The sequence below is a fragment of the Anopheles funestus genome, chromosome 2RL, assembly GCF_943734845.2.
Source record: "Anopheles funestus chromosome 2RL, idAnoFuneDA-416_04, whole genome shotgun sequence".
Lineage (NCBI taxonomy): Eukaryota > Metazoa > Arthropoda > Insecta > Diptera > Culicidae > Anopheles > Anopheles funestus.
In genome coordinates, this window is record NC_064598.1 from 17,815,409 (window position 1) to 17,839,472 (window position 24,064).

Below are 24,064 nucleotides of genomic sequence, written 5' to 3' on the forward strand. Positions count from 1 at the left end.
AGTCAGTAGTTGAAAAATAATGCAGGGGTTGCCTATGTAGAAAAGTCTATGATTGGATTGGAAGCTCAAAAATACATTTCTTTACATGGGTTTTTAATGTTCACAATGCATTAACCAAACTCTTTCATAAAGGGAAATATTTCTTAATTGAACAAAAAATATTTATTGTACTTTCCTCAGCTTGTGGGCTGATCTTGATTGTTAGGCACTGTAGTGTGCTAGGGGGAATGCAAAAGATGTTCTACAACCTGTTTACATTATGATCATCATAGACTCGAAACCATTTCACAGCTAGTGTGTGTCGGGCAGTCTTATCAAGTGGAGCTCAGAAATCACTGCTGGAATTGGTGACCTCTGTCCAAGACCAAACACACATCATGTTTGGTAGCAAAGCTGTAGGTTATATTACAATCATCTTGCTAGGACTGTGCCTAGCAATTTGCAATGGACAGACAGGTAAAGTTTAACCACGAATGTAGTAGATCTAGTATGGATAACAATCTGTTTTCTCCCCCATTTATTTACAGCTAAGAGAATCTCCGTACAAAGTAAGCATCTGTGCGCCTGAGTGTATGCAGCATGCAATACAGAACCTTACCATTTGCTTTCATATTCGGTGTCGTTTCGTTTACTTTACAGAGTGTGAAGAATATCGTAGAATAATCTCATCCAAGCGTGGCGTTATATCGCTCACACTGAACCCTAAACCATTATACTACCAATCGTACAATTGCTCGAATGTGGTGGAACTGATCGTTGGTGGTGAAGCGGCAAAGCATGGTGAATTTCCACACCACGCTTTGCTAGGTTTTCCGAAGGAGGATGGTTCGGCCGAGCCGTACAGTTTCTTGTGTGGGGGATCTCTGATTTCGGATCGCTTCATCCTAACCGCTGCACACTGCTTTAGTCATGATGATCCGGTGATAGTTCGCTTGGGCGAGTACGATCTAACCATCGACTCCACGACGCAGCTTGACTTCGGTATTGCCCAGATCATTCGACATCCACAGTATCGCAACACACGCTCTTATCATGATATTGCACTCGTACGGTTGAACGAGACGGTATTGTTTTCCAAGGTAATACGTCCGGCATGTCTGTGGCAGACTCCCACACTTAATATGAGCCGTTTCGTGGCTACTGGTTTCGGCAAACTGGAGGATGGTATGTTTGAACAATCTATAACAGAGCATTAGTAAAGAAGCTTAGTACTCATGGGGACGCTTTTTTTAATACAGGCAACTTCGAATTGTCGACTAAGATGATGAAGGTACAGCTGGATGTGTTCCCCTCCAGTGACTGTGGTAAGCTATTTCAAGGTGATCGCAAATTTCGTGATGGAATAGACGAAGGTCAGCTATGTGTGGGAAGCCTTATAGGAGGTAAGGACACCTGCCAGGGTGACTCCGGTGGACCACTGCAGACGATAACGGAACCGAGAAGTTGCATCTATAACATTGTCGGTTTAACATCTACTGGGGGCGCCTGTGGTGTTGGCAACTCAAAGGCAATCTATACAAATGTGGCACACTATCTGGACTGGATTGAACAAATAGTTTGGGCTCCTTAAATGTGATCATACACACTGGATGTTAAGTTTGCAGATTGTGTGCCGTGATCGATGAAACCTTCATAGCGATATTTGTTGTAATCTTGTGCAAACAACTATAGACCAATTGAATTCAAACTTTACTTTGAAACCTTATCAAAACAATAAAAATACAACTTATGATTGTTTCAAGCATTCAAAACGACTATGGCTTTTCTTATTTCTATGTGAATCATTTGTTGACGGGTTGTAAAATTCTAATACCCGGAGCTGAATCCAATAGTAAATGACTAAGAGGAAATTTGACTTAAATGTCCCCAGTGTTCTTTACCGGAGCAGATAAAACTATCTATTGTAATTCATATTTTTGTACGAAATAAAACCATTTTGATCTATGTCTACTTCAATTAGCTATATTAACAATCTCATAAATACAATAACGGTAATATATGAATCCCATCTTTTTCTCAGATAAAGATGTTCGGTGTAAAAATCACGCCTTCGTAAAAATCTATTTTTTGCTCTATCGCCAGTTTGAAGAACTTTCAAATGACACAAAAACCTGTTCCGTGCCCGTGGGGTCAGTCCGTACAAGATGTCACCGTGCGTGTGCTAGTACCATGCCTCGCTAATCGGTTGTGAGTTAGTTTGAAATCAGACGTTGGGGAGTAATCACGTCTAAAATCGTTGTAAAGTAACGTTTCAATTGTGGAAGACAAATATCTCTACTGTAAGCTGTGTGCGTGTGTAAACAGTAATAATCGAAAATGTTTAACTTTATGCCACACTTTATGGCTGGTTTGGTGTTGGTACTTTTCTGTAACAGCAGCCTTGGTATGTTAACGGTGAATATTGTTTTTAAAAAAAGTCTGCACATGTACCATTTTGCTTTGTTTTCGTTACATGGATACTTCTAACTCTACAGGAGAAAGAATTGCAGCGAAGAGTAAGTAGGACACCGATAACATACTTCTCGATGTACGGTTAATTCCAAGTTCGATGCGATCACTGCTTTTCGCCAGAATGTAACGAGTATCGTAATGTTATTGCGACGACACACAAAATCATACACCTTCTTATCGACCCAACGCCCATCGAGGTTAAAGTGTACAACTGCACAAACGAACTGAAGCTGATCGTGGGAGGAGAGCAGGCCCGGAAGGGCGAGTTCCCGCACCAGGCGCTGCTGGGCTATCCGAAGGAGAATGATCCATACGATTATGAGTTTGTGTGCGGTGGTACACTGATCAGCGAGCAGCACGTCCTAACGGCAGCTCACTGCTTTTCCGAACGCGACCTAACGGTAGTGCGGCTCGGCGAGTATGACACATCGTCTAGGTCGTTCGATGAGCTCCAGCTCAAGGTCGATCGTATTCGGCGACATCCGCGCTATCCAAGAAACCAACCCTACGACGACATTGCTATCGTTCGCCTTGAACGACCAGTGCAGCTGAGCAAAGACATACGACCAGCATGCCTGTGGGATTCGGTGGACCGTACTACGTCAAAGTTCATTGCATCCGGGTTTGGGCGGCGGGATTTCTTCGATACGGAACTTTCGCCGACACTGATGAAGGTACAGCTGGATGAATTTCCGAAGGAAAATTGCGCTCGCAACTTTCCGCGGCTTCGTCGTGGGTTACGACCGGGTCAGCTATGTATCGGCAGTGTTAAACCGAACAAGGACACTTGCCAAGGAGATTCCGGAGGTCCGTTGCAGCTGGTGACCAATGAGACAACCTGCACGTACCATATAGTTGGCATCACGTTGCTTGGTGGCGCCTGTGCCTTTGGTAAATCGCTCGGCATCTACATGGAAGTGGCACGATACGATGCCTTCACCGTCTCATCAATGGCGGGATGCAAAATCAGATCATCTCGCTTGAGCAACACCTCCAGTAGGGTAGAGTTACGCGTGTAGTCGTGTCGACCAAGTGACGCCATTTCATCACCCATCGTCCAGAAGCAGTGACCCGAAACGAGAACGTAACGATCACTAATGAGGGCACCACCGCAACGGAAAATGTGTTCCGTATCTTCGTCCTCGTAGAACCATTGTCCGACGCGCACCTGATGGGGGAATTCTCCTTCCGTTGCTGGTATTCCGTTCGGTGGTGTCTCGTAGTTATTCGTCCTACCGGTCATCTTAGACGTAAAGGAAGCAATCGTACTCCGATACTCCTGGCATTCTGTTGAGTGTTAGACGAAGAAATTCCTTGCTTACAGTAAGGAACAATGAAGAAACTGTACGATCTTACACTTTGATCACTCACTTTGTTCCGCCAAGCGTAGTCCTGAGGTGTAAATCATTGTTATTGCAGATAACGAATTAAAAAGGAAACAAGTGTAAACATTTGCAAAACATCAACTGTAAATCTCCATAAAACCTAAAACGAACTTCGCATAGGTTCAGCAACAGTAAGACTGCCAACACAATGTGCACTACTACTCTATTGTACATCTCGCGATCTTCTTGTGGTTTGTAACACTTCACTAAAATCAATGAGCAACTCTACCGTATTTATATTCCCGTTCCAATCAAGCGAGCATTCTTACAGAGTTGTAAAACAAAATGCATTCGACCTGTTTTTTTGACGAATGGGGTCATCTGAGTTGATCGGTTCTTTTTCGCTGAAGCCATCCGTAACTCCCAAAGTTGATAAGTCAGTAGTTGAAAAATAATGCAGGGGTAGCCTATGTAGAAAAGTCTATGATTGGATTTGAAGCTCAAAAATACATTTCTTTACATGGGTTTTTAATGTTCACAATGCATTAACCAAACTCTTTCATAAAGGGAAATATTTCTTAATTGAACAAAAAATATTTATTCTACTTTCCTCAGCTTGTGGGCTGATCTTGATTGTTAGGCACTGTAGTGTTCCAAGGGGAACCCAAAAAATGTTCTACAACCTGTTTACATTATGATCATCATAGACTCGAAACCATTTCACCGCTAGTGTGTGTCGGGCAGTCTTATCAAGTGGAGCTCAAAAATCACTGCCGGAATTGGTGACCTCTGTCCAAGACCAAACACACATCATGTTTGGTAGCAAAGCTGTAGGTTATATAACAATCGTCTTGCTAGGACTGTGCCTAGCAATTTGCAATGGACAGACAGGTAAAGTTTAACCACGAATGTAGTAGATCTAGTATGGATAACAATCTGTTTTCTCCCCCATTTATTTGCAGCTAAGAGAATCTCCGTACAAAGTAAGCATCTATGCGCCTGAGTGTATGCAGCATGCAATACAGAACCTTACCATTTGGTTTCATATTCGGTGTCGTTTCGTTTACTTTACAGAGTGTGAAGAATATCGTAGAATAATCTCATCCAAGCGCGGCGTTATACGGCTCACACCGAACCCTAAACCATTATACCACGAGTCGTACAATTGCTCGAATGTGGTGGAACTGATCGTTGGTGGTGAAGCGGCAAAGCATGGTGAATTTCCACACCACGCTTTGCTAGGTTTTCCGAAGGAGGATGGTTCGGCCGAGCCGTACAGTTTCTTGTGTGGGGGATCTCTGATTTCGGATCGCTTCATCCTAACCGCTGCACACTGCTTTAGTCATGATGATCCGGTGATAGTTCGCTTGGGCGAGTACGATCTAACCGTCGACTCCACGACACAGCTTGACTTCGGTATTGCCCAGATCATTCGACATCCAACGTATCGCAACACACGCTCCTATCATGATATTGCACTGGTACGGTTGAACGAGACGGTACTGTTTTCCAAGGTAATACGTCCGGCATGTCTGTGGCAGACTCCCACACTTAATATGAGCCGTTTAGTGGCTACTGGTTTCGGCAAACTGGAGGATGGTATGTTTGAACAATCTATAACAGAGCATTAGTAAAGAAGCTTAGTACTCATGGGGACGCTTTTTTTAATACAGGCAACTTCGAATTGTCGACTAAGATGATGAAGGTACAGCTGGATGTGTTCCCCTCCAGTGACTGTGGTAAGCTATTTCAAGGTGATCGCAAATTTCGTGATGGAATAGACGAAGGTCAGCTATGTGTGGGAAGCCTTATAGGAGGTAAGGACACCTGCCAGGGTGACTCCGGTGGACCACTGCAGACGATAACGGAACCGAGAAGTTGCATCTATAACATTGTCGGTTTAACATCTACTGGGGGCGCCTGTGGTGTTGGCAACTCAAAGGCAATCTATACAAATGTGGCACACTATCTGGACTGGATTGAACAAATAGTTTGGGCTCCTTAAATGTGATCATACACACTGGATGTTAAGTTTGCAGATTGTGTGCCGTGATCGATGAAACCTTCATAGCGATATTTGTTGTAATCTTGTGCAAACAACTATAGACCAATTGAATTCAAACTTTACTTTGAAACCTTATCAAAACAATAAAAATACAACTTATGATTGTTTCAAGCATTCAAAACGACTATGGCTTTTCTTATTTCTATGTGAATCATTTGTTGGTGTGTTGTAAAATTGTAATACCCAGAGCTGAATCCAATAGTAAATGACTAAGAGCAAATTTTAAACTTAAATGTTCACAGTGTGCTTTACCGGAGCAGATAAAACTATCTATTGTAATTCATATTTTTGTACGAAATAAAACCATTTTGATCTATGTCTACTTCAATTAGCTATATTAACAATCTCATAAATACAATAACGGTAATATATGAATCCCATCTTTTTCTCAGATAAAGATGTTCGGTGTAAAAATCACGCCTTCGTAAAAATCTATTTTTTGCTCTATCGCCAGTTTGAAGAACTTTCAAATGACACAAAAACCTGTTCCGTGCCCGTGGGGTCAGTCCGTACAAGATGTCACCGTGCGTGTGCTAGTACCATGCCTCGCTAATCGGTTGTGAGTTAGTTTGAAATCAGACGTTGGGGAGTAATCACGTCTAAAATCGTTGTAAAGTAACGTTTCAATTGTGGAAGACAAATATCTCTACTGTAAGCTGTGTGCGTGTGTAAACAGTAATAATCGAAAATGTTTAACTTTATGCCACACTTTATGGCTGGTTTGGTGTTGGTACTTTTCTGTAACAGCAGCCTTGGTATGTTAACGGTGAATATTGTTTTTAAAAAAAGTCTGCACATGTACCATTTTGCTTTGTTTTCGTTACATGGATACTTCTAACTCTACAGGAGAAAGAATTGCAGCGAAGAGTAAGTAGGACACCGATAACATACTTCTCGATGTACGGTTAATTCCAAGTTCGATGCGATCACTGCTTTTCGCCAGAATGTAACGAGTATCGTAATGTTATTGCGACGACACACAAAATCATACACCTTCTTATCGACCCAACGCCCATCGAGGTTAAAGTGTACAACTGCACAAACGAACTGAAGCTGATCGTGGGAGGAGAGCAGGCCCGGAAGGGCGAATTCCCGCACCAGGCGTTGCTGGGCTATCCGAAGGAGAATGATCCATACGATTATGAGTTTGTGTGCGGTGGTACACTGATCAGCGAGCAGCACGTCCTAACGGCAGCTCATTGCTTTTCCGAACGCGACCTAACGGTAGTGCGGCTCGGCGAGTATGACACATCGTCTAGGTCGTTCGATGAGCTCCAGCTCAAGGTCGATCGTATTCGGCGACATCCGCGCTATCCAAGAAACCAACCCTACGACGACATTGCTATCGTTCGCCTTGAACGACCAGTGCAGCTGAGCAAAGACATACGACCAGCATGCCTGTGGGATTCGGTGGACCGTACTACGTCAAAGTTCATTGCATCCGGGTTTGGGCGGCGGGATTTCTTCGATACGGAACTTTCGCCGACACTGATGAAGGTACAGCTGGATGAATTTCCGAAGGAAAATTGCGCTCGCAACTTTCCGCGGCTTCGTCGTGGGTTACGACCGGGTCAGCTATGTATCGGCAGTGTTAAACCGAACAAGGACACTTGCCAAGGAGATTCCGGTGGTCCGTTGCAGCTGGTGACCAATGAGACGACCTGCACGTACCATATAGTTGGCATCACGTCGCTTGGTGGCGCCTGTGCCTATGGTAAATCGCTTGGCATCTACACGGAAGTGGCACATTACATCGATTGGATAGAAGAAAATGTTTGGGGTGCGAATGCACTGTAGTATGGAATTATATCACCGAGACGTGGAGTACACGGTGGCGTACCAAATCCCATTAGGACCGTCTCCTCCGTAACAAAGATAGGTAGAAAAATATACATGCGTACCTAAGGATGTATTTACACGATGCGAATCTGCAGTTTGCACTTTTCTGTTACATCTGCACCATTGGAAACAATGCTCTTTAGCTTGGACAGAATTCATAATAGTTTAAATATTGCATAATAATTTAAATAGAAATAATTTTTAATAAAATTTGATACACGACGATTTGCCATTTATTTATGGATTTCCCTTCCTATTGCTGTGTATTATAGGATTTGGTTACTATATTGATGTTTACTTCGAAATAAAATATTAACAGTTATCAATACGATCAATACGATCTTCATGAGACGTGTAGATACACCCTGTGGATGTTGTTATCAAATCAATCACCACTATTAGTAGCGTTAAGTTCGACAAAGCGAAATAATAGATTCATTTATGTCTTGTTTGTTTTCAACATTTAGTCAGTTATCTATTCGAAAGGTTTTCCCAACCTTTTTGCTAAAAATGGGAAAACCCAGAAAGGGTTTCCCGTTTGATGATCGTACCGGTTCAGTACTTCCAAAACATTATTTACGCTATATAACAACTTCTTCTCATCATTAATTGTAATGAATTATCTCTTTCGTGTAAGCGAAAAATTATTTTTTGTTGCAAAATCAACCGGTGGCCATCATCATTCTTCATTCTTACTTTAATAAATGTTTGTGTTACATACGAAACAACGAACAAAACGGACGCGATATATAACATCCTGACCATGAAATGTATCGAATCTTCTGGGCCTGTTTCTATGCTTGTTTTCCCAAAAATAGTTTGACAAGTATTAAATCATTTGCATATGTAATGCGACACGAGCGTGTGAAGTGTGCGGCCTATCAATCCACAAACTACCCTTCTTGACTGTGGAGTATTTTCTAGCCTAAAGAACAATAAAAATAACCGCTTACATACAAGAAAATAACTTTGTTTTTATAAAAAACGAAGTATGTTCATATTATTCTTACAAAGTTGCAAATATTTTCGGAAGATCAGTTGGTTCCTTGCCTCGTTACTTAATATAACTCACTGTTCCTCAAAATCGTTATCAGTTTCGTATAGGAAAAGAAACAAAAATCCTAAATCAGTTGAACGTTGTGGTGACCTGTGTTGATAGCGGCAGATACGAGAGAGAAAAAAAACAAAACAAAAACTAGTTCCGATGTGCTTGTAGTACGCGTTATAAAAGAAACACAAAAGTGGAAAGACCAGTTCGTTGATTGCTGATCGTCGTTTGCTACATAAAGCGATTGCTGTGAGAAAGATTTGAGCCGGGCTGGAGAACAGTTTTGAATTGAATGCCGTACTGCGAAGTTTGACGGAAAGTTGGCGCCATAAATTTCTAAGCGTAGACCAAATTTGCAACATTATTCTCGGTGTAATATTGTAATATTGTCAATAATGAAGTGTTTACGCGTTCGGAGAAAAGAGCCGCTATGGATGGTGATAGTGTTATCATTGACATGGGGATACTGCATTGTGCAAGGTAATAAAGTTATGGTTGTTTTGGTAGATGTGTGTATCATAATATTAACGTGTATTGTTTAACACTGTTTTCCGGTCTGTTGATGTGATGCTTCCTTAACGCCCGGAAACCTCAGGACGACTTGCCACAGATAGTATGTGTTGTTATACGATACGATGAAGACTAGAGTGCAGACAAATCTAATCCGTCCTGTTTCTTTCCCAGAATGTGAAGAATATAAGAAAGTAGTCATCAATCGACATACCCTAATACCGCTTACGCTGAACCCACAGCCGATCGAGTTCGAGGTGTACAACTGCACGAATGTCGTCCAATTGATCGTCGGTGGCGAGGAGGCAAAGAATGGTGAATTTCCGCACCATGCCCTGCTGGGCTACCCAAAGGAAGGGACAAGACGCAAGGAATACGATTTTCGGTGTGGTGGCACACTCATTAGCGATCAGCATATCCTGACCGCTGCTCATTGCTTCTCGGAAGGAGATCCGACGATCGTACGGCTTGGCGAGTATGACATCAGAGACGAATCCTATGACGAGTATGACGGTGATATTATTAGCATTCGAAAACATCCCAACTATAAGCAGACCCGTTCATACGATGACATCGCACTAGTGAAACTAAAGTATCCTCTAGCACTATCGAAGCACATCCGGCCCGCCTGTCTGTGGGAATCGGAACAGCTTCATATACATCGCTTCATTGCGACCGGTTTCGGGCGGAACGAAACGTTCGGTGAACAGTCCCACGTAATGATGAAGGTGCAGCTGGACGAGTTTCCGACCGCTGATTGTACGCGTGCATTCAAAGGGGATCGCCGTTTCCGGAATGGTATACAGAATGGACAGCTGTGCGTCGGTAGCATTGTGCAGGGCCGTGACACCTGTCAGGGTGATTCGGGCGGTCCGCTACAGATCGTGTCCGATTCAAAGAGCTGTTCGTACGCTGTGGTTGGTATCACATCGACTGGTAGCTTCTGTGGCATTGGGAACGCTCAGGCAATCTACACCAAGGTGTCACATTACATTGACTGGATAGAGGACAATGTTTGGGGTGCTAATGCGATGTGAGCGCGATTTGTGCAATCTTTCGTGGAACCAGTGTGTGGAAATAGTTTAGGCAAGTTGTGTGAACTGTGCAAGTGCTCAACAGGATAATGCTTGTGACGGAAGAAATATGCGATCGTTTAAGGTGTTATCCAAATTGATTCACACATGGTTGACATTCAACGCTCCTAAAACACGTCCATATTAATGTTTGGATACGAAAATATCGAACGAATCTATCTGTATGCGAATCTAAACCCTTTCACAACGATATTTTGTTACACCATGTGTAATGTTTGAATAAAAATATATATATATATATGAAGCAGACAATTCATTCAGTTTGTAGAACATATTTTTTAATCGTTTCAATACAAAACATGCTGTCAGCATTACATAGTGTTTTTATCTTCGGTTTCTATAATAGTTTAGCTCTGTTATCGTTTAATTATCTAAGTAACGTCTGATTTGTATTGTTGAATGTTTTGTTCACGGCTTTCCCTGACTCAACGTCTGTATTTCCCATAAGGGAAATCCCATCCACATATGTCTGTACATACAACCAGTGCTTAGAGGGATTCCAAGTTTATCCGGTAAAACCCGGAACCATTGCTGGATTCTGTTTGAAAAGATGTAACATGTTCCGAGATCCTTCACACGGATTCCAGATCAGTTTCAGCTCATTTTAGATATATTTGGACAGCATCCAGAAGTGGTTCCGACTTTACCAGATGAACAGGTAATTCCTAGAAGCACCTCTATTTACAGTAGATGTCGCGTGTATGTCAACATTGTTGACAACAGAATCATTCCGAAGGTGGAAATCGTTAGGTCGTACGCCCGTCCAGCTCCACTGTCTTCGGTCGTGCTAGGGGTCATTATGGTGGTTGTGCTTGCATCTGGACCATCGGTAGTTGTAACGGCTGGTTGCCCTTCCATACGTATGCGCCACTCGATGGCAGGATAGATGGGCGAGTATCGTTTAAGATACTCTTCGGTGATTTCATACTCACCTAATGTGAGCAATTCTTTCGGTGAGTTAGGCAGCATATCGTAGCCATCACCTCCATCGTATAGGAACTGGCTTATTAGGACACCATAGTGTTCATCCTCCTTCAGATCATCGAACATCGGTACCTGACATTTTGCACACCGTACCTTAACCTCAACAACACGCTGCAATGGAGGTCTCGATAGGTCATATACTACATTCACACCGGCCATCTGCAGGAACTCTCCGTAACCGGATACTCCATCGTACCGATGGACACTCTGTTCGAGCATTTGACGTATTTGTGTTCCGGTAATTTCTGTCATTACCATTGCATTGCCAAACGGGAGCACTGTCTTGAGATCCTTCATCGTTATCGGACCGGAGTTTAGAGATGCACGTATTCCACCGCCCTGTATGAACCCGATGGCGGCATTAGTCCAATAGCCGTCGTTGTTCTGTTCGCGTGTAGCCGCATGTGTGATGACGAGTGAATCGGCGATCATGTTGCCGATGTTACATTCCTCAAAACGGCACCGGCTTGAATCGAGAAATACGTTCGATTGTCCAATCTTTTCATCCAACACCACTATACCGGGCCGGTAAAGCTCCAGCAGTTGCAGCACATCGGAGTCGCGCTGTACCGTACCATTAAGCAGCAGTGGACTACCGTCCAGCTCGATCAGGTTGCCTTCCGCATCGAACAATAGGTGCAGATAGCCGAGATATTTTGTGAAAGCATATGCCTGCACGACAGGAACTTCCTTTCCGGCAGGGTTTTTCACCATCACCGGATACGGACCGGCCGGTTCTTCGACATCCGGTGCGGTACCACTGTAGAGGAACGTATGTGAATGACCTCCAATGACCAGATCAACATCGGGACATCTAGCCGCAATTTCTTTATCACGTTCCAACCCACTGTGGCCGAGTGCGATCAGAATGTGTACTCCTTGCTCCTTTAATGAAGTAGCTTCTTTGCTGGAAAGAAAGACACACATAATGGAATACAGTATTTGAGAATGTTGGACAGTCTTCTACACCAAAAACCTTAATACAATAAGAGAAATGCCATTTGTTCCGCCTGTTGCATACTTTTAGGCGCAATTTTGAAAGTAAGCAACTTCAGTGATAAACACAGTTACTTAGATCACTTTGTGTACTTACTTGATCGCTTCAATTTCATCCAGAAAATTAACCGTATTGATCGGTGACAGTTGCTTCGTTTCCGGGGTCAGATAACCGATCACACCGATCCGTACGCCCGCCTTCGTAAAAACGACCGATCGCTGTAAGGATTTGGTCGATTGCATTTCCGGCGTTTTGGACAGATCGAGGTTTGTGACCAGCACTGGAAAGTCGACTTCGTTCAGAAACGGAACTAATCCCTCTACACCCAGATCGAACTCGTGATTGCCGAGGGACTGAAAATGTTAACCGTAACTATATTAGTCGTTTGTTTGTTTTAACGTACAGTAGGTAAGGTTTTTGCAGCACTTACGATTGCGTCGGGTTTTAGCATGTTTAAAAAGGCAGCTGTTATATTATCCTTGTACACCGAAAACCATGGCGTGCCGGTATAAGTGTCACCAGCATTCAGATATAACACTGGTAGACCACCGGAAGCTTCCGTCGCACGATACTCGCGCACTCTGGAAGAATTATTTTAATGTTTGTGAGGTGAAAAAATACGTAACGCGATAATATGGTTTGATTCGTCTTCATGGCATAGAAAATACTTACTTGTGCGCAACGCGCGCAAATCCTCCATAGCACCGGTTACTGTCCACATCGGACGGTTGACAGTCGTTGCTATACGCTCCTGTTTGTTCGAATCGGGCATGCATATCGTTGTTGTGCAGTATGATAAGCTCCAGACCACCTGCTTTCGGAGCAGCAATGCCACAGGTAGACGATGCAAGTACCATCACTGCAAGCTTAATGTACATTGTACTCCGTCCCATGATGGGTTTAGGATGTCTTCAGTCTTTTGTGAGTTTAGTGATTTTAGTTCCAGAGAGCTGACTGTAGCAATCAACTCCTAAACGGCAAGATGCGATTTCTGGGCGTTTGAAAACAAGTCCAACGTTCGAACAGATTGCTGAAAGTAATGCAAATAATTACTGTTTGCTGTTGGTATATAACACTTTATCACTTTTACTAGTATAAAACAAGTAATTTACCCTCTACAGAGATATATCTTAAACACTAGAAGCCATGCCTACGCTCGGCAACGAAACAGGTAGAACAATGATCTTCTCATGACTATTTACGATTATTCCATACCTAAAGGGGACAAGTCTACATCTCACAACACTGTTGATAACAATTGGCGCTTATCAAGCGGAAAATGAATAGCCATCGTTTGAAGTCTGGCCTAAGCTCACTGCTCTTTAAACGTGCGCACCGTGCATTCGCTAAGTCATGGACTTATCGTACCACTGTACCGATATATCTCTGACGTCCTGAAGGAGCGTCAACCTAGCACACATTTTTTATTCTTTCTATCACCCAAGGTACGATGATGGCCGCGTGCGCCATGGATGGTGCACACTGTCAAGCTTGATTAATTGACAATAAACCCGTTGTTACCAATTTTGATCAAGTGCTAAACCACACCGTACGCCGTATACTGAAGATGTGTAATGTACAGTAGCAAAACTGAATATCTGGACCAAATGATTTTTGGTCAAAATTTTTTTTTCACCCGGCTGGAATAATTTAATTTTAAAGTAAATGTAACTATTGCTGCTACCGATACCTTGTTCGATGTTAAGATAAGAATAAAAACCAAGTTTTGCCAAGTAAAATATCCCTGTTATAGATCGCTTTGAGACACACTCATTAAAATGGATGAGGTAAGAAACGGATCGTATTGATTTCATCTTTAAGGTATTTTTTTCTCTCTCTTGTGATCTACCTATACAAACTTCGCATGCCTTCAAAATCAATAAGAGGCTGAAAAGAATTGGTTTACGGTGGAAAGTTTTTGTTTAGACATTTTGCTGATATCTAATACTGTTCTGGTCGTTGAAGATATAAGTGAAGATTTGTATAGGAAAATTTGGAATCGATTTTGTGGCTTCGTTACTAGTTTCAAAACCGGTTAAATGAGTTTTTTTTGCAGAACTGCTGACGTATCTTCGTCAGACAAACTGTACCCAGCAGCTACATTCCTGGTAATTCCCCATATGATTGACACTAACATCATAATTAACTGTTTCCTGCCATACGTTGCCATACGTAACCGCATTGTACAATTTAAGATACAAGATGTCGTTAATTGCTGAGAACTGTTGATGGCTAAACTACTACACGTTGTGCCTATTTCCTTAACGAAGAATGCAGCAATACAAATGGAGAAGTATTATTTGATAAAAAAAATCCATTCCAGGTTGCAAGAGGTTAAAAACCAAAGATGATTAGTAGACACGTACATAGTTCTTGAATATGGCAATCCAACAACCCAACAGTTGTACCAATTTAATTGCAAAGCACTGCAATATTCTTCTCTGAATGGGCTTAGTTTGTTATCATGTCATTGTAAACGGTATCACGGAAATGGCACCGCTTATCGTGTAAATGATATTGTCGCATGCCGAGTAAACAAGATTTCTTCAACATCTTCAATCTAACGGCAATATGGGAACAATGTTAAAGTATACTAATCGGTCAATTTGAATCTATTAACAATTATAAATTATCTTTAAGATGGTTTTAAATTTCATATAGAAGACCAGATACCTAAAAAAATTTCAACAGCATAGATGTCTAAAATTATTCTTAAACTCATGTTTTATATTTTTTGTCCGGAAGCAATTTTGAAGGCAAATGATCAGTGATTTCATTGCAATTGTTTTACTACTGAATATGATTGTTGGCATTTGTTATTATAATAATTTGCTGATTCATCAAAAGTGTTAAAAAAACACCCGGTAGTTTATGTTTTGTGTTGTACAATGAATTTCAATTCCATTAAAATGTTCAACCTTGAAGCCATATCAAGTTCATTGTTCCGTTGTATCGCGATGGTCAATTTGGTCATGCAACCGCTAACACAGGCAGGTGACTGAAGTTAGCGAAACAATACAAAATTGACTACAACTTTGCAAAAACATAGAATCGGAACCACTCAAATAGAAGGAGGAACTAGAAGGAGGTAATTGCACGAGCCACTTATTGAACAGCCGCCGTACAACTGACATTAACTACACGTGCTCATTTTCATCTGTACCTGAATGCCATGTGAAATATGTTAGTAATTTCTTTTACTACCATTTTTAATTAAACAAGGTAAAAAACTAGATACAGAGCACCAGGTTCGTCGCCCACTGTACTACTTTCACTATCAACACTGCGCCAATGTCACGTGCTTACAAAACCCTTCCTTTTCCCACCATCAGCGCGTGCTCCGGTTAGTCGTTTCAATGAAGCACACACGCCGGCCAAACATGCCGGCACAGTCGGTAAACAATTTACTCACTACCATCACCTGCACCGCACACATCAGCGTTGACAGTCCGTTAACCACCGTGACGTAAATTCGAAACAAGAAAAAAAAATAACACACACTAGACGATCTTCAATTGAACGGTACCGATGTGTGCTCTATCTAATCCACTGCTGAACGTTCTACCGGGATACAGATGGATATAATTAACTTTCGATCGACAGTCTGGTCGGTGCGCGTGTCTCCCGTTGTGCGATGACAAACGAAATGACGTACAGCTCGAGCCGCCAGACGGACGGACGAGTCTAAATTCAGTTGCACCTATCTTTCATACAGGAAGCATCTAGTACAACCGGAACAGCTAGAGAAATCCGAACAGCAAAGTTTTAAAGTGCATCTGATAAGCGAAACGAAACATTTGCGTGAGTGTGACATTTAACCCCCACGGAGGGGAGGCAGATCCGGTTTTTTTAAAGCTTGTGTTCACAGTTTTATGACATTCCTGTCGCGTCTGCTGCGACTTACAACCATGCTGGAGGGGGGCCGGGGGAGGAAGTTCCTAAGGGTTTACTTCCATCCCTATATGAGCACGCTGGTGGTAGAGAGCGTCACGTTTCGTATCCTGTTATCGACCGGCATCGGCACAAGCGGGTGATCTATTTTCGATCTTTGCTTGCGGCAAAATGTCTGAACAACGGTGAAGAAGGTGGGGTTTTGTTTCTTCTGCTATTTGACCTTGTTTTTTGCTTCCGACGATAATCTTTCGTCCGCCACTTATCGTGTGTACCACCATTCGTGCAACGTGTTTTTAAGCGGTGAAGGCGATGGTCACGTTTAAGGCTAACTACTAGCTGGATGCTTTTTTTTTTGTTTTGCACTGCCACACACTTCATCATTCCACTACAACTCTCCATCAGTTTCACGTTGTTTTTGACAAACTTGTCGGACGAGAGGTAACACTTTCACACCTGTAGCACCTATGACCATTACTAGTTTGCCGGAAGACAATAGATATTACTCACTCGATAGGTTAACGCACGCTGTAGTTGACTGCAGATCGTCTCGTTCGCTTTTCTGCACCTGTCACCACTACTGGTTTAGTACGACATTTTGTTCGACATTCGGTAACTAATGCTTAACCATGTACGATCGATTTGGGAAATGCCAATCGACTTTTAGGTCGAAAAAGTAAACTAAGGTATATTTGCTATTGTCAAAAGCAAAATTGTATTTGAGTATATCTCGTATCGTATATCCAAGCTCGGCGGGACGCGTCGCGCAGATCCGACAAACACAAGCTCGGTTGGCGATCGACGATACACTAAATATGGAGGATCGTACGCATCAACATTTTTCCTCCCTTCTACTTCGACAGACGCAAACAATGGCGCTATCCAGACGCTATTCGTTGCGTGATTTTCATGGTGTTTGTACGCTCAAATCGTGTTTGTAGACGCGTGCGTGTTGAAACTGATGGATGGTACGACGAAGGATGATGATAAGGATGGGAAAAAGTGCATGACGATCGATAGCAAAGCGTGATCGCGCAGGATAGTGTTTGTACCAGACATGAAGGAATTTGGGAGAAACAGAAGACCATGGACTAATAATGAGAGACGCAACAAGGACAGTGTTAGTGTGGTCGCACGTTATCATACCGAAGAGGACAGATAATAGAGTATGTATCTTTTCAACATCTTCTTCACACGTGTATTCTTATCTTAACGTATTCTGATAGTATTGAGGAAAAATACGGTTTAGGAATGAGTCGTAGTATTGGTTATCGTTTAGGGACGCATAGACAAGGTTAATTGAATAATAATTTAATATTAGTAAACCTATTCCATTTAATTTTTTTCAATTATGTTTGTTACAATGTACCATACATTAGGATAACACTAAAATATAATGCTAAAAAATATTAAAAAATTTATACGATTACCGATTTGTTCCCGATGATATGAAACAAGAATCGAAGTTGTGTACAAATTCTTCATAAATACACGTTTGTCACTATTTGTGTTCTTGCAGTTCAATGCAATCTGTTCAAACAGTTTCGGCGACACCATACATTACAGGCGACACTGACGATACGCGCAATGATAAGATAGCATTTACGCAAAGTCGTTACATTCATGTGTAAGATGCATCATCAGACGCATGTTAATATGCCGCATTGTAGCTCCGATTCTTTGCAAAGGAAAATGTTTAAAACGTAAAGTGTCAAGATAAATTGTTCACGAAAACGTGTTCAATTAAAGGTTTCTCTAGTACGAACATACATTAATGGTGTCTGTTGTATAGACACATATAGAACAGTGATGTATAGAACAGTGATTAGAACATTAGCGGTTGAAATACAATAGCGTAACGAAAAATGCTAGGCGAGTGAACATTAATTGCCCTTTTAAACTGATAAAGCGATCGATAAGAGAGCACATCCTATTAGCGGATGGACTGATAGAAAGATGTTTTTGTCGTTTGACAATAGAGTTATTGTTAGCAATTTTTTAATGGAAGTGCCGCCCAAATTAATTCATCGTAAAAGGTTATAATAGAAATCATTTACAGCGAGTCAGGAAAAAGTAGCCTTGTGTAATTCATCAATTTGCTTAAAGCAATTAATCATTATCATTCACTGACTGTTCAAATTTAAAATAATGGAGTGGTTTTGTAATTGGTCACCCCTGAATGTATGCAATATGTTACATGTTGATCTTTTAAAGTTGCCTCATAGAATTCGAACGGGGCTAAACGCTCTGTAAACTCATACTTATTGCATACTTTCGGGCGTTTTTGTAAGTTCATAGTTTATTCTAGTGGAAGCACAAATAAATTCGGTTGTATATTTTATTTAACAAAGGAAAACATCACTTTATCTGATTTAGAATATATTTCTTTGTTAAAATAAAGCCAACACATTACAGCCGCAACATTGTTGTTTCCCCCATTTGTATTTGTTATCTCCCTTTCATGTAACGTAAAGCATTTTCGCATCATTTCGACATAATTTTTCTCCACAAATTTCAGGGAAAAATCTTACCTCATGCTTTACGTTCGTTCGTTTTGATGAACCTAATTGCACGGCTTCCAGCAAGTGGCCGTGTTCCTTTTCCAGCACGAGCTTTGATGACATTTGTCCGAAGCAAAAGTTCTGCCAACGTTCCGCCGTGTTTTGCTGCTTCGGAAACCATACGCCTAGGCGATGGCAAATGGTACGGTTTGGTTACATTAGTGACACTATCTGACAGGGCGGAAGAAAGTTTTGAAATTATGAATTTCCCACTTCCCCGACACTTTATCGTCCGGCGACCAAAATTGAAATGTAACTATTTGTCGCGGTTGTGCTGGGAAGGCGTTAGTTTGGAAAATGAGCAAATGGTTTATGCATTTCAGAGCAACCGTAGCCCACGAGCCATCCTCCAATTGTTTGGTGTTTCGAAATATTTTTGTTTGTTAGTGCAGCAACAATAGTTTCCGCATTCAAATTACTTTTCGCTGCACCTAGGAGACGGCGTGTAAGCGATTCTGACGTTCGCATAATAATTACGAGCAGTCGCCACGTGGAAAACTTCTCACCAAAAACCAGAACGGAGTGTGGAAAAACTTTCCCCGGTATGCGATCACTGTGCGAGTTCCGTGTCTTGCACAGTTTTGTGTAAAACCAAGTGCTGGTGCAGAGTGTGATGATGGGTTATTGGAAATGAAAGAAAACTACGCTTTGTCGTTGTCGGTAGCATCTTTGCCAGTTGAATGGAACGGTAACGATTCCGTGCCGGGTATGAAAGAAGTCCCGAGCGAACTTTCGAACAGAGCACGCAAGCACCGGCGACAGCAACTTGTAGCCAAACTGATGGTTGAAGCGAGAATGGTACCGGTCGTGACTTTTCACTACCATCGATCGTCCTGCGGGATGCGATGCCAGTGCATTGTTTGACAACCTGCTGCTGCCCGAATCGTTAGTACGCTTCCGATGGGTGGGTAACTCTGTTGGCAAAAGATGTCATTTTTGAGGTAAATTAAATCAAGATGTCGTTGCAAATGGATTGGTTGTAGCAGATGGATGGGAATGAGGATTTAATTTCGAGCACGTTGGCTGATACGGTTGAACCAAATATGTTCAATTGAGTTGGATGTAACACGCAAAGCAAAGTTAATTTTTTTGCTATTTTAACACAATTACTTAATGTTTATCTGATTGAAGTTGTCGGCAAGCATAAACATCACCATGGTCTTTTGGGTATCGAACAGTTAAGTATTAACCAATATTCGACGTTAAAGAACTGGGAATTGATATTCTCAGAGTTTTTCTTTCTAATTCTTTATACCAGGGCCTTTAACTGAGGGCCAATCTCAGGATCTCTCGGGAGGGCCGTAGTTTAGAGACCCCTGCTTTAAAGGATTAGTGGCCTGAAAGAATGGAAGATTCGCCACAATTCCTACTTCTATAAGCTAATGCATCTTTGGCAGAATGGTTTCCAAAAATATAAATTATAATATAACATATCTGTAAACCATTTTCAGGCACAGTTAATAAGCTTACTGATGTATGGAATTATTAAAAAACAATTGAATTACCATAATGCATTCGCTGTACATGCTGTATACGCTAAGTGCTTGATGACAGCTTCATTAACGAGTGTCCATGATTTGCGTTTATTTGCGCCAGGCAATTAGATTACACTGAAAGCAGGAATACGCAATCGCCAGCCCTATTCAGTAACAAACATGCACGTATCATTATCTAGCATGCGTATCGATAATGTAAAGTATTGTAATAAGTTTTGTGTGTGAAATGCTTCCATTGTAGATCAACGCGAGAAAGAGAATATCGCTTCGCGGTGGAGAAGAGGATGGATAGTTGAATCTATTTCGATTTACAGTAGGGAACAAGTCATTACATCGCTTTTAAAAGTTTTGTCAATGTCCATGATTAATTGGCTGATAATAGTAATAAATGAGTTGGTAGAGAGGAAATGGAAGGTTGAAACATTGGGCGGTTCAAAGTTGATAAGACTATTCTGAAGGTTATCGCCTGTTGTATGGAACAGAATAATGTTTTTGCTGTAAACTACAAAATGTTATTTGAAATATTTGTTTGTCTCAAATAATTGAGTGTTGGATGCATTCGTAAAGCCCGACATCAAGGGAACTCATGGGATTCGCGTAAATGATATATTCACGCCGAAACAGAATTTTTCTTGTAACTCTTACATCCCTCGGATTCTCGCGCATTGGAACATATGTTCTGTATTATAAATTACTCAACAAATAAAAAATGTATTGCATAAAAGAATGTCCTGTACAACTGTTTTGCGGCGACATTGTGGATGTATCTTGGAACGATCCATTTTTTTAGATATTACCGCAACGAGGCATCCACAAGTTCGTGAATTGGACTAAAACAAAAATGTTACACAATCCTTTGTTTCGCTGAATAAAGTATCACAACTAGTGTTGGGTTAAGAGCGATAGAGGTACCTCAATCGCTCCGCTCATCTTATTGTGCGCGCTCCCGCACAGCACACGGGAAAAAGAGGTATAGCTCCGTACGGAGCGCTACACACAGGAGCGATTGTGCGATGCGCTCCCATTTGAAAATTTCCTAAGGCTATAGCCCTAGGTTTTTTATGGGAAATTTTGCAAAAATTTTTAAATTGATTTTTTTTTAATGCGAATCGGTTGAAATAAGTTTGTTTTCACTCAAATAATGCTTTAAATTAAAAAAAAATAAAAAATCTGAAAAAATTAAAAAAATTCAACTTTAAAATTTAATAAGGCTTACCCCTTGCCATTTTTTTGAGCAATTTAGTAAAATTTAAAAAATTGTTTTATTTTAATGCGAAATTGTTGCAATAAGTTCCTTTTCACTCAAACAATGCTTTAAATTAAAAAAAGATAAAAAATAATAAAAAAATTAAAAAAATCAAAAAATTTGAAAATTTTCTAAGGCTATAGCTAGTGGGTCAAGAGCGAAAGAGGTATTTTAATCGCTCCGGTCATCTTATTGTGCGCGCTCCTTGACCCAATCACAACCTACGGAGTGATGTTCTCCAATATTTAAACCTTTTTTTTACCAACCATAATAGTCGCGTTAATCCTATGATTATCTACAGACGATTGTTGAGAAGATGTAGAAAGCAAATATGTTTCAAGGCTTAACAAAAATTGCTCACCTAACATCAATTTGTTGGTTGAATTTTCTTTACATAAATTTATTTTTATTGAAAATAATGTTACAAGTTGCAATTCGTATACCATAATCCTAAAACATGTTAACGAAAATAAACCGAAAATAAATACACAACCCTTTGCAATATAAAAGGAAGTGGGAAAGGGTTGGAAAATTAATCGAAAAAGGTTAAATATCCAGAGACATATTCGGATCCTTTTTCATACTCAAACTCTCGCCACTTACTTTATCACGAGCATTACGTTTAGATCATTGAATATTGATAACTCGAGTAGCAGAAATTTCGTTTGAAATCCATCGCATTTCGCTTCATTGACTGTCCCTGAGTTGAAGTAAGTTTGACTTGTGTTTTCGTCGTAAAAAGAAAACTCAATAAGTTAATGAACCCAATATGAGTGGTTTGCTAAGAAGGGATACATTTTTCTACACATTTGCCTTGCACGTGCCTACCCTTGAGAATGTAGGACAAATGACAATTTTTCCTCTTGAGTGTCACTGTTAATTACCTTGACCTTGCTTGTCTTTGGATGTTGCTTTTGGATGATCACGCCGCACTTAAAGCGATTTAAATCCCTAATTTTACCTAATTTTCCTTTTGCGTAACAAATCGTAACGCTGGTATTAAGCCCTCCTTCCCTCTTCTAGTGTTACGTAACAGTTGAATGATCCTTTACAGCTTCTGTGAATGTTTGCCATCATCACCATGGGTACATGCAGCATAACCAAAAGCTCCCTGAAGGGTTCCATCTCTTTGGTGTGTGTCTGTGTCGACTAGAATCGTTGGATGTGCTTGATATGCTGCATTGTTTGCCGCACGTTGCTCTCACTCATGTACCGGTCTGCGGTTATCATCTTCCGGAACAACAGATTCGACGGACGGCCGTCCTTTGTATACCAAGTTGTGTCCCAGATAGGCACTGGTTAGCAGATCCTCCGGCGATAGCTTTAAACCGTGCTCGATGGACATCCGTTTCAGCCGCTCGTACATATAGACCGCCGTTAGTGGTCGTACCGATCGTCGATCGTGCTGCTCGTCAGCGCAAACTTCCAGCGGACAGGGTACCATAGTGATGATGCGCGTAGGTTGGGCTGATTGTCGCACCCAGCCGGAAACGGGATATTCAATTTGCCGTACCACCACAAAAAAGCGGTCAATCTATTCTACCACCCGTGTGCCCGGTTACACACGGTTCTTTTACGCGGAAGTTATAAAACTTTGACGTGAAACTGCACCGTCAAGCAAGGCAAGCAAGGCTACCACGGTTCTACTTTGCCGAACCGTACCGACCGATTGACAACGTATAACTGCTGGCGCAAAGGTTCGTCCTGTTTGGTCCATTGTACGGTTCGTAAAATGTGTAATGTTTCCTGAGTGACACCCTCCCTCTCGTAAAGGAACGGTATGGAACATTGTCGAATCCGTTGAGTATGTGTGTGTGTGCTCCGTGGGTTGCGGCAAAAGGGAATAAGGAATCTGGAAGCCATATGATTCGGCCCCGGTACAAGAGCTGCAGCTGATCGAAGGGTTTTTTTTCCTCGACGCCTTCCAAGCCCAACGGTCGTTGTCGACGAACGAAAGGTCACAGCATAAATTGGAGGGACACCAAAAAAAAGGAGCACCGAATTAATAGAGAGAGGGACAAAGTGATGGAAAGAATGCTCGAATGTACAACCTTCCCCGTTTCCAATGGTGACGATTTGCTAAGGGTAGGGAACATGCACAACGATGCAACGACGGATACACAGATTGGCTCAATTTAAAGGACTCTCTGTCCATTTCCGGCTCAAATGCTATTTAATCGGGACAATATTGCTTTGATTATTATTTCAATGAATCTTATCAGTTGTGATACGTTGTACCAATAAATATAAAAATTGTTTTGTATAGTAAGTCATCGCATGTTTGCTGACGACTGGGGAAAATTTAATGGTGAAACAATTTATTCGAAACACCAAGTGTATGGCTTCCCATGATGCCATAGTTAATTTTAGTTAATTTTGCAAAGTGATGTGTGTTTTACAAACAAACAAAATCTGCCTTCAAGCTCGTCTGGGACACTCTAGGTGGATATCAAACATTCCGATTTCCGTTGCATATTTTTCAAACCCGTCACGGTCGGTTTGTTGTACGCTCGACTCCAATCCACTTTTTGTCCTGTGCACATATGTTGCAAACGTG

At 41.5% G+C, this 24,064-nt stretch overlaps 5 protein-coding genes across 9 annotated transcripts; 3 read left to right on the plus strand and 2 right to left on the minus strand.

Annotated features, from left to right (window-relative positions):
• The first annotated feature begins 273 nt into the window (after positions 1-273).
• On the plus strand, positions 274-10,584 carry LOC125764889 (uncharacterized). Its single transcript, XM_049429539.1, has 12 exons — positions 274-456; positions 528-548; positions 640-1,164; positions 1,239-1,568; positions 2,545-3,342; positions 4,739-4,759; positions 4,851-5,375; positions 5,450-5,593; positions 6,785-7,614; positions 9,070-9,208; positions 9,324-9,341; positions 9,413-10,584. The coding sequence occupies exons 1-12, from the start codon at positions 378-380 to the stop codon at positions 10,273-10,275; spliced, it is 4,293 nt and encodes a 1,430-aa protein (XP_049285496.1). The 5' UTR covers positions 274-377; the 3' UTR covers positions 10,276-10,584.
• Positions 325-5,962, plus strand: LOC125766495 (serine protease snake-like). Its single transcript, XM_049432520.1, has 5 exons — positions 325-352; positions 4,564-4,667; positions 4,739-4,759; positions 4,851-5,375; positions 5,450-5,962. The coding sequence occupies exons 2-5, from the start codon at positions 4,589-4,591 to the stop codon at positions 5,779-5,781; spliced, it is 957 nt and encodes a 318-aa protein (XP_049288477.1). The 5' UTR covers positions 325-352; positions 4,564-4,588; the 3' UTR covers positions 5,782-5,962.
• LOC125766497 (serine protease snake-like) lies at positions 2,307-7,936 on the plus strand. 2 transcript variants are annotated; one of them, XM_049432522.1, is made up of 3 exons: positions 6,422-6,596; positions 6,688-6,708; positions 6,785-7,936. In XM_049432522.1, the coding sequence occupies exons 1-3, from the start codon at positions 6,530-6,532 to the stop codon at positions 7,636-7,638; spliced, it is 942 nt and encodes a 313-aa protein (XP_049288479.1). In that variant the 5' UTR covers positions 6,422-6,529; the 3' UTR covers positions 7,639-7,936. The 2 variants fall into 2 exon arrangements, 1 of the variants encoding a protein (XP_049288479.1); XR_007418664.1 differs by lacking the exon at positions 6,422-6,596 and adding an exon at positions 2,307-2,383 and having other exon boundaries at positions 6,688-6,861.
• LOC125766513 (serine protease snake-like) lies at positions 3,161-3,879 on the minus strand. The gene is made up of 2 exons (XM_049432541.1): positions 3,823-3,879; positions 3,161-3,738 (listed from the first exon to the last, which is right to left on the minus strand). The coding sequence occupies exons 1-2, from the start codon at positions 3,857-3,859 to the stop codon at positions 3,359-3,361; spliced, it is 417 nt and encodes a 138-aa protein (XP_049288498.1). The 5' UTR covers positions 3,860-3,879; the 3' UTR covers positions 3,161-3,358.
• A 4-nt stretch (positions 10,585-10,588) lies between the features above and the next one.
• On the minus strand, positions 10,589-16,986 carry LOC125766475 (protein 5NUC-like). 4 transcript variants are annotated; one of them, XM_049432487.1, is made up of 5 exons: positions 16,715-16,986; positions 12,986-13,343; positions 12,744-12,894; positions 12,410-12,666; positions 10,589-12,223 (listed from the first exon to the last, which is right to left on the minus strand). In XM_049432487.1, the coding sequence occupies exons 2-5, from the start codon at positions 13,204-13,206 to the stop codon at positions 11,014-11,016; spliced, it is 1,839 nt and encodes a 612-aa protein (XP_049288444.1). In that variant the 5' UTR covers positions 13,207-13,343; positions 16,715-16,986; the 3' UTR covers positions 10,589-11,013. The 4 variants fall into 4 exon arrangements, with proteins under 4 accessions (XP_049288444.1, XP_049288446.1, XP_049288447.1 ...); XM_049432489.1 differs by lacking the exon at positions 16,715-16,986 and adding an exon at positions 15,726-15,932; XM_049432490.1 differs by lacking the exon at positions 16,715-16,986 and adding an exon at positions 13,529-13,781.
• Between the last annotated feature and the right edge of the window lie 7,078 nt (positions 16,987-24,064).

Coding starts and splice junctions, on each gene's coding strand:
- LOC125764889 (XM_049429539.1), top strand. CDS start 378: ATGTTTGGTAGCAAAGCTGTAGGTTATATTACAATCATCTTGCTAGGA. Junction 1,165..1,238: donor TTTCGGCAAACTGGAGGATG/GTATGTTTGAAC, acceptor TTTTTAATACAG/GCAACTTCGAATTGTCGACT. Junction 7,615..9,069: donor TCGATTGGATAGAAGAAAAT/GTTTGGGGTGCG, acceptor TAAATTTCTAAG/CGTAGACCAAATTTGCAACA.
- LOC125766513 (XM_049432541.1), bottom strand. CDS start 3,859: ATGATTTACACCTCAGGACTACGCTTGGCGGAACAAA. Junction 3,739..3,822: donor ACTACGCTTGGCGGAACAAA/GTGAGTGATCAA, acceptor AACACTCAACAG/AATGCCAGGAGTATCGGAGT.
- LOC125766495 (XM_049432520.1), top strand. CDS start 4,589: ATGTTTGGTAGCAAAGCTGTAGGTTATATAACAATCGTCTTGCTAGGA. Junction 4,760..4,850: donor TAAGAGAATCTCCGTACAAA/GTAAGCATCTAT, acceptor TTTACTTTACAG/AGTGTGAAGAATATCGTAGA. Junction 5,376..5,449: donor TTTCGGCAAACTGGAGGATG/GTATGTTTGAAC, acceptor TTTTTAATACAG/GCAACTTCGAATTGTCGACT.
- LOC125766497 (XM_049432522.1), top strand. CDS start 6,530: ATGTTTAACTTTATGCCACACTTTATGGCTGGTTTGGTGTTGGTACTT. Junction 6,597..6,687: donor TTTCTGTAACAGCAGCCTTG/GTATGTTAACGG, acceptor CTAACTCTACAG/GAGAAAGAATTGCAGCGAAG. Junction 6,709..6,784: donor AGAAAGAATTGCAGCGAAGA/GTAAGTAGGACA, acceptor GCTTTTCGCCAG/AATGTAACGAGTATCGTAAT.
- LOC125766475 (XM_049432487.1), bottom strand. CDS start 13,206: ATGGGACGGAGTACAATGTACATTAAGCTTGCAGTGATGGTACTTGCA. Junction 12,895..12,985: donor TTTGCGCGCGTTGCGCACAA/GTAAGTATTTTC, acceptor TAATTCTTCCAG/AGTGCGCGAGTATCGTGCGA. Junction 12,224..12,409: donor GATGAAATTGAAGCGATCAA/GTAAGTACACAA, acceptor CTTTCTTTCCAG/CAAAGAAGCTACTTCATTAA.